This window comes from Hevea brasiliensis, chromosome 1 (assembly GCF_030052815.1).
Source record: "Hevea brasiliensis isolate MT/VB/25A 57/8 chromosome 1, ASM3005281v1, whole genome shotgun sequence".
NCBI classification, from domain to species: Eukaryota; Viridiplantae; Streptophyta; class Magnoliopsida; order Malpighiales; family Euphorbiaceae; genus Hevea; species Hevea brasiliensis.
The window spans coordinates 112,924,048-112,936,666 of NC_079493.1; the positions used below are offsets into that span (position 1 = coordinate 112,924,048).

The 12,619-nt window shown below is 36.2% G+C and overlaps 1 protein-coding gene across 4 annotated transcripts in view; it reads right to left on the minus strand.

The window, feature by feature from the left end:
* The window catches only part of LOC110636813 (transportin MOS14), a 31,755-nt gene that overhangs the window by 6,660 nt on the left and 12,476 nt on the right, over nt 1-12,619 (minus strand). For all 4 annotated transcript variants that reach the window (XR_009149009.1, XM_058147773.1, XM_058147770.1 and 1 more), the window contains exons 14-16: nt 12,494-12,573; nt 12,113-12,248; nt 11,117-11,266 (exon numbers count right to left, since the gene is read on the minus strand). Coding sequence is in view for 3 of the 4 variants with exons in the window: in XM_058147773.1 (XP_058003756.1) it covers nt 11,117-11,266; nt 12,113-12,248; nt 12,494-12,573 (366 nt within the window). In the remaining variant the exon portion in view is untranslated. The remainder of the gene's footprint in view (nt 1-11,116; nt 11,267-12,112; nt 12,249-12,493; nt 12,574-12,619) is intronic.

Consider the following 12,619-nt stretch of genomic DNA (forward strand, 5'->3'; position numbering starts at 1 on the left):
ACAAAGAAAATTAACCGAAACGCTAATCCAAAGTGCTTATAGCAGCAAAATAATCCAAAATCACAAATCAAACAAATACCGAAATAGGATCTGAGAGCCAAACCTCAGAAGTCCTTTAATGGTGTACTGGATCAGGCAACAACACACAGTGGTGAAATGAGGGGGTTGAGGCGACACCGACGATGTTGATCGGGGTCGAAACGGCCGTTCAGCGGCTAAGGTCTCTCCTGAGCTGGGTGGTGAGAACAAATAGTCACCCTAGATTGATGACCTGCTCTGATACCATGTAGAAAGAGATGATTCTCCTTAATTTCAATTAATCTGTACATGGGTATATATATACAATTGATTCCTATAATTGTGTTCTACTAATTAGGAAGAAATCCTAAATAAGAAATCCTAAATAGGAATACAGAATACAGAATATACAGAGAAATAATATAGCGATTGACTTTCCATAGCGAAAAAAAATCAGTTGGATGCAAGTAAGTGTTCACTGTGAAGCACATAGCAGATGGCTCAATTGAGAGATACAAAGCTAGACTGGTAGCAAAGGGATTCACACAAACATATGGGGCAGATTATCAAGAGACTTTTGAACCTATTGCAAAAATGAACACCATCAGGATTTTATTGTCCTGTGCAATAAATCTTGATTGGAATTTATAGCAGTTCGATGTCAAGAATGCTTTTTTGCATAGAGACTTAGAGGAAGAAGTGTATATGGTAATACGTCTAGGATTTGATGATGAAAAATCCAAAGGGAAAGTTTGTAGATTGAAAAAAGCATTGCATGGCCTAAAGTAGTCTCCTAGGGCATGGTTTGACAGATTAAGCAAGGTTGTAATCTCTTTTAGCTTCTATCAAAGTAATACTGATCACACTTTATTTATAAAACATTATAGAAGTAAGATCACATTACTTATTGTTTATGTGAATGATGATATAATAGTGACAAGAGATGATGAGGAAGAAATTGCACAACGCCTAGCACAAGAGTTTGAGTTTAAGGACTTGGGAAAATTGAAGTACTTTCTTAGAATAGAGATTGCTAGATCAGATAAAGGGATCTTTATTTCTCAAAGGAAGTACATATTGAATCTTTTGGAAAAAATAAGTATGTTGAGTTGTAAACCAGCAGAGTCTCTCACTGAAGTAAATCATAAATTGCAAGCTAGAGTTGGGAAGTCGGTAAATTTAAGGACATATTAGAGATTAGTTGGCAAATTAATATATTTTCACACACTAGACTAGATATAGCCTTTGCAGTAAGTCTGGTGAGTCAATATATGTATGATCCCCGTAAATCTCATTTAGAAGCTATTTTTCACATTCTAAGATATCTGAAATCTACCTCCTAGGAGAGAACTTCTTTTCTCAAAGCATGAATATCTTCAAATAAAGGCCTTTATAGATATAAATTGGGCTAGATATCTTGATAATAGAAGGTCAATAATGGATTATTGTACTTTTGTTGGTAGTAACCCGGTCACTTGGAAAAGTAAGAAACAAAGTGTGACTGCTAGATCCAGTGCAGAGGATGAATATAGAGCCATGGCTCAAAGTGTCTGTGAATTGTTATGGTTATAAAAGTTAATGGAAGAATTAAAACTATCAGAAACAAATAGTTTATACTTATTTTGTAACAAAGCTGCTATCAGTATTATCCACAATCCAGTACAGCAACATCGAACCAAACATATAGAAATTGACCAACTTTTCATAAAAGAGAAAATTGTAGACGGATCGTTAAGTGTCTCTCATGTGACTTCTAAAGATCAGTTAGCCGATGTATTCACCAAGGGACTCAGCAACAAAATGTTTCATCCTCTAGTTTGCAAGTTGGGCATGTGTAAATACATGAACCAACTTAAGAGGGAGTATTGGAATCTCAATCCCTACATTAAAGAGATCATTATTTATTTCTCATTATATATATCTTGTTTCCTATTTATATTAGTTTTCATTAAATTAGGTTTCCTTCTAAAGTTAGGAATCTTATATACAAATAGGCATATGTATAAAGTCATTGATACATAAGAATATACAGATTTTTCTCTCCAATCTGTTGTTTCAAATCAACAAGGTCTTCCAATAACAGGGTTAAATTAACTCATAAACCTTTCACAAGCTGAATTCACAAAGACATCGCTCTCTTTACAACATGATTCAAACAAAGTTAAACAACCCTCGCCCATTTGCAAAGACATCAAACAATGTTATAGGTATTGTTAGCAATTCAATACTAGATAAAAACGTAAACATCAACTAGATTTAAGTAGAAACTAAACAATATAGCAGGTTATGAATGATGGTCAAATTATTCCTATCCAACTCACATAGCTATAAGGTAGTAACAAGATTTTGCTTTTTTGTTTCCTTTCCTAGAATAAGTACGTGGAGAAGATATCCTTGATTCATATACTAGAATAAAGTAGCTCTACTCAACTAGCCTTAATACCAAACTAGTTGGGGGCAGCCATGTAGATTGTTGTTCATTTAGCTTGGTTTAGGGCTTTATACCGAAGGAAATATGTAAGTCTTAAGAAAAATGGGCCAAGCCTAACTTGCCCTCAAAAGCTAGCTCAAAGAGGAAGGAGTGTCTAAGGCCATATAAGGAGCACATTACCCCTATCCCAAATCAATGTGGGATCTTAACACACCCCCCTCACGCCCAGAACCGAACACCTGGAGCGTGAAATACTCATAAGAAGCCCAAACATTGGTTGGGAGGACTCTGATATCATCTTAAAAAAATGGGCCAAGCCTAACTCACTCCCAAAAGCTAGCTCAAGAGGGGAGAAGTACCTAAAGCCATATAAGGGGCATATTATCCCTATCCCAAACAAATGTGGAATCTTAACAGTAAGTTTATGTTTAAGGAATAACTGCGACCAAGCTAACATTCACATCTAGAGATTGCAAGCTTATGCCTGATTATTAATGTCTCGAGTCTTGCCAAACTACATAATTCTCCATCATTTCAGAACAACAACGTTAGTAAAGTTCGACTGATTGACAAAACAAGTTACTAGTGAAGGTAAACACAGTTGCACTGTTATGGATCCATTGTGGGACCCCTCAGCAAAGCTGGTTGAATTTTTGAGATTTACTTCCTATTATTATTAGATATTACTTCTTATTTTAATTAATACTTATTTCCTTTTCAGAATTGTAATCCCTCTCATATAGGGATTGCTATTATTATTAGGACTTCTAATTCTAATAGAATTCCAATAAATCTTGTGTAACCTCTCTTATAAAAGGGGTCACTTGAATTAAAAAAAAATTAAGGAAAATTATTATCAATTAAATTGAGATCTGGACTCTCTTCTCTAACAAGTTTTAAGGTTAGATCTCCCTTTTAACGAGCTCACGTTTTCAGCAACAATAGGTTGAAAAAATAATCAAGGTAAACCAAAAGTTTTAGCTTTTGAATCAAATTTCACCATGAATAGGCCCTTGACTAGATTCTGAGCAAGAGATCATGATGTGAAGGTGATCATCAGATCACAACAAATTGGTATCAAAGCTGGCTGTCATGGACAATACATATCCTAGAGAAGAATTAAGGGCGCTATTCCAAAAAGCACAAGCATTGACTGAAGCAAGAGTAGCACAAGTTGAATCAAGGATAGAAGATCGGATCAAGCAATCAGAGTTGAAACTAGAATCCCAATTGCAAAACTTGTCCCGTCAATTACAAGAATTCATTCAAGGAACTTACAAGAGCAAGGGCAAGGAAACAGAGGAAAGTTCATGTAGCTGTAACAACTATGAAGGCGGCAACAATAGACTTCATGGAAAAACAAAAGCGAGACCCGACGCAGGGATAGTGCCAAAGTATATGAAGTTGGATTTTTTAATGTTTGTATTAGAATCCCTCAATTAGTGTAAATCCCTTAATCAGTGTAAATTAGCTGTAAATTAGAATATAATTAGGAATCATTATATTTATCGGCTATTATTAGTTTCCTAGTTAGTCCTAATTTTTGTATATAAATTAGAATGCTTATAAATCATTTTAGTATGAAGAAATATAAAAGAAAATTTTTTAAATTCTCTGTTTTCTACATGGTATCAGAGCAGTGCCAAAATTTATTGGCGTGAACAGTATAGTTGAGTATTTTTTTTTTTTTATCAAGCTTCTACGTCGTTCTAGGAAGGGAGGTGACTGTCACCACTCACTTGAGGAGGAAGGACACCAGCCAATCGGCCTACGCCCGGAGTCCCACCGCTATCCAATGAAGCGCGTGAGCTCATGTGCCTCCCGAAGTCTCGTGTCATCCTTCACGCGCCGGCTCATGCACTCTTTTGTTCAGTGATTTCTCCGACCGTGCCTCTTGCCGATGACCTTCCTTGTCCAGCGCGCCTCTGAACAACATGTTTCCACACCTAGTTTGCACATTTATTTTTTTTGGTACCTTCCGTTGCCCAGTTTCTTGCTTTCTGTCTCAGTACCTATTTCTTTAATTGAAAAATGACTGATGAAAAGAAGAAAGCCTCTGAAACAAAGGCTGGATTTGTTGGTGATAATTCCTCTTTACAAATTATTCCTGTAAAGTTGGATGGAACTAATTATTTGACATGGTCTAGATCTTGTCTACTGTTCATTCAGGCTAGAGGACTGCAGGGGTATATCACTGGAGATAGAAAAAAGTCAGAAAGTACTAATTCTACCTACAGCCAATGGGAGTCAAAGAACTCTCTTGTAATGTCATGGCTCATCAATTTTATACAACCTCATATAGCTCGTGGGTATTAACTGTTGGACAGTGCCGCTACCATTTGGAGTATTGTTTCTCAGACTTATTCTCAAGTTGGGAATGATGCACAAGTTATGAGCTTAGGAACAAGGTTCATGTAATGAAACAAGGTGAGTTGACTGTTGCTCAATATTATGCGGAACTGAGTGGTCTATGGCAAGAGTTGGATTTCTATCAGGACTTTCAGGCTTCATGTCCGGCTGATGCAGTTAAGTTTCAGAAATTGGTTGAGAAGGAGCGCATATATGATTTTCTTGCTGGGCTAAATGTCGAGTATGATCAGATTCGGGTCCAAGTGCTTGGTAAGGATCCTTTGCCCACCTTAAGGCAGACATACTCTTATGTTCAACAGGAAGAGAGCAGAAGGAGTGTCATGATCAATTCTACAGCTGTTAATAAGACTGGGCTGGCTGCTAACTTCTTACGAGAACAGTCATATGGTCCATCAGATAAGGATCATTTGCATTGTGACTACTGTGAAAAATCTCGGCATACCAAAGAACAATGTTGGAAGCTGCAAGGCCACCCAACTAAAGGGCATGGAGGAAAAAGGATGGGCTCTGCTAAATCATAAGCAAATGTATTTGAGGCTGTGAGTGTTTCTGAAGATACTGCTATCACTGGGATGTTTTCCAATGAAGAGGTACGAACTCTGAGACGATTCCTATCACAACTTGAATCACAATCCACTACAGTTGCCTCTTCTAACTTCGTCAACTCAGGTAATGCTTTTCTTGCCAACCATAATAATTCATTTTGGGTTATAGATTCTGGAGCAAACAAACATATGACAGGCTCTTCGAATAAATTCATATCCTATTCCCCATGTTCAGGCAAAGAAAAAGTCCGCATTGCAGATGGATTCTTATCTAATGTTTCTGGAACAGGTTCTATTAAATGCATCCCTATTATAAGTCTTAATTCTGTCTTACATGTGCCTAGCTTTCCTATTAACATTTTGTCTGTCAGTTCTATCACAAAAACTCTCAACTGCAAAATTGAATTTTTTCCCACTCACTGTGTGCTTCAGGAGTTGATAATAGGAAGAACGATTGGCAGTGGATGGGCTATATCTATTGAATGATTGTGTTGATCAAGCCATGTTAGGTCAGTCTATGGGTGCTGGGGAAGAAATTATTCAGTGACAGAAAAATTGGACATCCTTCATTTACAGTTTTAGAGAAACTTTATCCTCTTTTGTTTAAGCAATGCAAAACTGAATTGTTAGTATGTGGTGCTTGTGAGTTTGCCAAACATACTAGACAATCTTATCCTGCAATAAATAATAAGGCTTCAGTTCCTTTTATGACTATCCATTCTAATATGTGGGGGCCTACTCAAACTGTGTCTTTATCAGGTTATAGATGGTTTGTGACCTTTATTGATTGTTGCAATAGGTTAACTTTGGTATATCTAATGAAAGGGAAAAATGAATTATTTTCATGTTTTCAGCAGTTTCACAAAATGATTAACACCCAGTTTGATGCTCAAGTTAAAATACTGAGAACTGATAATGGCACAGAGTATATGAATGGAGTTTTTCAGGAATATTTGAAATCACACGGAATTTTGCATCAGACTAGTTGTGTTAACACTAGTGCTCAAAATGGAGTGTCTGAGAGAAAAAATAGACATTTACTTGAGGTTGCTAGATCTCTTATGTTTACAATGAATATTCCCAAACCTTACTGGGGGATGCAATTCTTTCTGCTGCATATCTTATTAACAAGATGTCACTTCGGACTTTGGAGTTCAAGAGTCCTTTAGAGGTTTTGCAAGGTAAAAATTCACATACTGTTCCTCCAAAAGTCTTTGGTTGTGTTTGCTTTGCTCATCAGCCTAATAGGAAAAAGTTAGAACCTCAAACCCTCAAGTATGTCTTTGTTGGTTATTCCAGTACTCAGAAGGGGTATAGGTGCTACTACCCTCTTACACGAAAATATTTTGTGAGCATGGATGTTACCTTTAGAGAATCTGAATCTTATTTCCATGCACCTCTTCAAGGGGAGCATAGGAAGGAAGAAGAGGTGTCTTTCCCTTCTTCTTTGTGCTCTCCCAACTTTCAACTTCAAAGAAAAAATCGGGGTCTAAAGCCTATACATAATAATGATACTCAGGGGGAGTCACCTAAATCTCGAGAGAGACTGAATGGACTAGATTTGAGAATTTATACTCGGCGGAACAAGACAGATATAGCCATCGAGCAGGAGACTGCTGATCAACCGGAATCTCTGGATTCAATTCCTGAACATCCTGAGGTATGTGATGAGTCTTCTTTGGTTCCTGAAGAGTCTAATTTTAATTCTCAGTCTACTCTTCTTTCTACTAATAATGATCTTAATATTCCTATTGCTCTAAAAAAGGTGTTAGAACCTGTACTAAACATCCCATCTCTAACTTCATTTCCTATAATTTTTTGTCTCCTCCCTATAGAGCCTTTCTATTGTTTGTTTCTATCTCACAGGATTGGAAGAAAGCATGTCTTGATCCAAAATGGAAGGCAGCCATGGTGGAGGAGATGAAAGCTCTAACAAAGAATGAGACATGGGAACTTATTAATCTTTCAATGGAAAAAAAACCAGTTGGATGCAAATGAGTGTTCACTGTGAAACATAGAGCAGATGGTTCAATTGAAAGGTATAAGGCTAGGCTAATAGCAAAAGGCTTCATACAAACGTATGGGGTAGATTACCAGGAAACGTTTGCTCCTGTTGCTAAAATGAATACCATCAGAATTTTACTATCATGTGCAGTAAATCTTGAGTGGGATTTGTAGCAGTTTGATGTAAAAAATGCCTTTCTACATGGTGATTTGGAAGAAGAAGTATATATGGAAATCCCTCCAAGGTTTGAGAATGGTAAGACTAAAGAAAAAGTTTGCAAATTGAAGAAAGCACCGTATGGTTTAAAATAGTCACCTAGGGCATGGTTTGACAGGTTTAGTAAGGCTATGGTTTCTTTTGGATACTGCCAAAGCAATGCTGATCACACCTTGTTTATAAAACACTATTGGGGTAAGATCACTCTGCTTATTGTCTATGTGGATGATATTGTGGTAACTAGTGATGATAGGGAAGAAATGATTCATCTAAAGGAACAACAAGCACAGGAGTTTGAAATCAAAGATTTGGGAAGACTAAAGTACTTTCTTGGAATAGAGGTTGCCAGATCAGATAAAGGAATCTTTATTTCTCAAAGGAAGTACATACTAGATCTATTGGAGGAAACAGGAATGCTAGGTTGTAAACCAACAAACTCTCCCATTGAGGCAAATCACAAATTGCAAGCTGGAGTTGGGAAATCCGTGGATATTGGGAGATATCAGAGGTTGGTTGGCAGACTGATTTACCTTTCGCATACTAGACCAGATATAGCATATGCAATGGGTCTAGTGAGTCAGTATATGCATGATCCTCGTGAACTTCATTTGGAGGCTATTTTCCGCATCTTGCGATACTTAAAATTTGCACCTGGGAAATGACTTCTTTTCTCAAAGCATGGCCATCTTCAGATTAAAGCCTTTACATATGCAGATTGGGATGGACCTCTTGATGATAGGAGATCGACATCTGGTTACTGTACTTTTGTTGGTGGTAATCAAGTCACTTGGAGAAGCAAGAAGCAAAATGTGACAGCTAGATCCAGTGCAGAGGCTGAGTTTAGAGCAATGGCTCAAGGTATTTGTGAACTAATGTAGTTACAAAAGTTGATGGCGGAATTAAAATTACTGGAAACTAGTGGTTTGTCCCTGTTCTGTGATAACAAAGCTGCCATCAGTATAGTTCACAATCCAGTTCAGCATGATCGAACCAAGTATATAGAGATTGACAGACACTTCATAAAAGAAAAAATTGTCAATGGTTCCTTAAGTATCTCTTACGTAGGGTCGAAAGACCAGTTAGCTGATGTGTTCACTAAGGGATTAAGTTGTAAGGGGTTTCATACCCTAGTTTGCAAGTTGGGCATGTGCAACATACATGAACCAACTTGAGGGGAGTGTTAAAATCCCTCAACTAGTGTAAATCCCTTAATCAGTGTAAATTAGCTGTAAATTAGAATATAATTAAGAATCATTGTATTTATTGGCTATTATTAGTTTCCTAGTTAGTCATAGCCTTTGTATATAAATTAGAATACTTGTAAATCATTTTAGTATGAAAAAATATAAAAGAAAATTTTTCAAATTCTCTGTTTTCTACAGTTTGATGGATCCGAAGATCCGTTGATTGATTACACCGATATAAACAATTTTTTTCAACCAACGGATGCTAGAAACAGATAAGGTGAACCTCAAGCATTCCATATAATAGGAGAGGCACAACTCTGGTTCTATAGACTAGAACAAGAAGAATCCCGACTATCATGGAACACGTTCAAAGAATATTGCAATTTGAGATTTGGGCCTCCACTCAATAGCAATCCTTTGGAAGAACTAGCTAATTTGACGCAGACGAGGACGGTGGAAGAATAGCAACGTCAATTCTAGAGCCTTTTAGCTCATGCAACAACAGTTCGGGTAGATCAAAAAGTTGATTTGTTTACTGCGGGCCTGACAAATTCAATCCAGATTAATGTAGCGATGCAAAATCCCCCAAACTTAATGGCAACTATGAACCTATCAAAAGCCTTTGAAAAAAAACAACAGTTGAAAGAAAATTGGACAAATTCATAGTCCAATAAACAACAACTACTTTATTAATTCTGTCCATAACCAAGGCTATTACCAACCAAGCCATTAGCACATTATAGAATTCTAATTTAGAAAGTGTTTTGTCTCCCTTTATTAAAATATTGAGCCGTCCAGAGTAGGGGTGAGCATTCGGTTCAAACCGAACCGAACCGAATTAAATTACAAAAACCGAACCGTAAATTTTAGAAACCGAACCGAACCGAAATGGGTGAAAAACCGAATCGAACCGAACCGTTCTATTTCGGTTCGGTTCGGTTTAAACCGATCGGTTTGATTTTTTATTATTTTTGAATTTAGACTTGATTTTCATGTTATTTGGTCTAATTTTAACTTTGGTTTGAACCTAATAACCATTAATCAATAAAATTAAATAATTAATATATATAAAATTAAATATAATTCATAAATTTTTCATAAAAATAAATCAATTCAAAAATCGATTCGGTTCGATTTAATTTGATTTGACTATATAAATTACTATTCGGTTCGGTTCGGTTCGGTTTAACCGATTTTTTTCTCTTCAAAACCGAACCGAGCCGAAATAATCGAAATTTTTATAATTCAAAACCGAACTGAACCGATTTAATTTTAAAACCGAACCGATTAAACCGAATTGACTCGGTTCGGTTTGGTTTTTCGGTTTGAACCGAATTCTGCTCAGCCCTAGTCTAGAGATGGCCCAACAAAGAGCAAAAAAGCTTTGCTATAATTACGATGAACCATATTCCTCTAGGCATTAGTGTAAGAAGTTGTTTTGGTTGGAAATAGATGATTCAAAGAAAGCAACAGGGCAAAGGGACTATGGGTGATTCATAGTCTTATCCAACTGTTGAGTTAGAGGACAAGTTCTTTCTCGAAGGGAAGTGATGTTATGGACGCATTGTAGGACCCCACAGCAAAGCTAGTTGAAATTTTGGGATTTACTTCCTATTATTATTAGATATTAATTCTTGTTTTAATTAAGAGTTATTTCCTTCTCAGAATTGTAATCCCTCATATACAGGGATTGCTATTACTATTACAATTTCTAATTCTAGTAGAATTCCAATAAATCTTATGTAAACCTCTCTTATAAAAAGGGTCACTTGAATTAATAAAATTAAACAGAATTATTTTCAATTAAATTGAGATTTGGACTCTTTCTTCTCTAATGAGTCTAAGGTTAGAGCTTCCTTTTAATGAGCTAGATTTTCAGCAATAATAAGTCGAGAAAAGAATCAAGGTAAACCAAAAGCTTTAGCTTTTGAATTAAATTTCACTATTAATAGACCCGTGACTAGATCCTAGGTGAGAAATCATAACATGCACCTTATTGTTGAAGCCGTTAAAAAAATATAACAATTCACTTGGATGATTTTGTGAAATTCGTATTAATTAACCAAAAGGGAAAAGATCATTTTAGGTTCATTTCTACTGTTTCGAAAACCTATATTTGAAATAGTAAAACAAGAAAATGCTTTCCCTAGATTTTTTTCATAAGGCTTTGTTAAATAAGAATAAATAACATATGTATAGGTAAGTATGAAAACGTTTGCAAAGTATAACACTTGACGAAGCCAATAACGAGGAGCCAGCCCGAACACCAAAAACTACTTGAAATTGAAACAAAACAAATATCATAAATATGACAATTGGCCACACAAAAGAATTGAACTCTTACAAGTTTTCCTACAGCATCATAGCTAGAAGAAAGCAATCTAGCCAACAAGTTGTTCTGTAGCTCTTTGTTTGGAATAGAGGCAAGGATGATACTAATTGCACTAACTACTTCTTCCTCATCTTCCAAAGGTAAATGCTTCTTCTCAAAAGCCTGACAAATGAAAAAAGACAATAGAATAATATTTCTTTATTCCTCCCTTTTTTCCTTTGTGGAAAGAGTGGAGAGAGGGAAGGGAGCAACACACAAAAAATGCAACAAACAAATGGCAATGATGAGTGTTTATATTGACAACGATGAGAAAAATTTAAAATGAGCCCTGAAACAATAAGTAAAAAAGAAAAAGGCATTTCAGACAACAAGTTTAGCAATTATTATAGAGGAATTTCCGGTGCGGGCGGTGGGAGAGGGGGTGTGTTAAAGTCCACTATGCACTATGATGTGAGGCCAAGGCAATCATTGACACACTACAATCCTTCATAATTTTCTAATGAGCAAAAGATATCATTTAAAAGCAGAAGGGGGAATATGTACAACATATCAAACTTTGTTATCTGAAAAAAAATGAAACCAGTTAAGCATTATCTATGCCAAGACTTTGAACCATCTATAATAACCAGCCAAAAGCCCTCCGCTTTCATCCCTTCGAACCAACAAAAAATCAGTATGAAAGATCAAGTTAAGAATCTGTTCTTATCTATACAAGATCATACACCTTCCCAAGGCTGCAACTCCCTTCAACCAAACCAGACACCACCTGGCAAATCACCTTACTGATTACTAATTCATGTTAATGAATCATGGTTCACCTCATATCTCAATCAGTAAGCAGAAATCCTAAAATGTCTCCATAGAGTAATGACAAGTTTCTCAAACACACCAACTTCAAAAAAGGATACAGGTAAATAGAAACAAGTTAATGAAGTAGTGCATCACTATTTTTTTTTGGCCCCAAAACTATATAGAAGATAGAAATGACATTAAAAGAATATCTCTTACCTCAACAATCCACATCAAAATTTCCAGATTTGAGGGTTCACAAATCACAGCAGAAGCATCTTCACAAAATTTACGCAGGGCAGAAGCACACGCATTTGAAGACTGAGGCTCTGAAATCCCTGCAGCAAGAAATAATCTGAAAGTACCTAGTCAGCACAAGGGAACTTGAATTGAATGTTAGGAGCAGTGATATCACATGAAGCATACAAGGACCTCTTTTTTAATAAGGTAAGCACAAATCAAAATAACGAAAAAAGTGCCACGGCAGAATGTCATGCATCTGATTCTGAAAATTGTACAATAGGAAGTAGAATATGTATAGATTCATGCCGTGGTAATTCAAACATACATCATAAATCACAAGTGAAAGAGCATCCTTACAGTAGGGGCCTAGCATTAGTTTGGGAAGTAGATATCCACTTGGAATAGGAGCCAACAACATCTGCAAGTGATCTGTATACCTAAAATGAAAATAAGTACCTTAGACATAAGAATGAACCAGATATA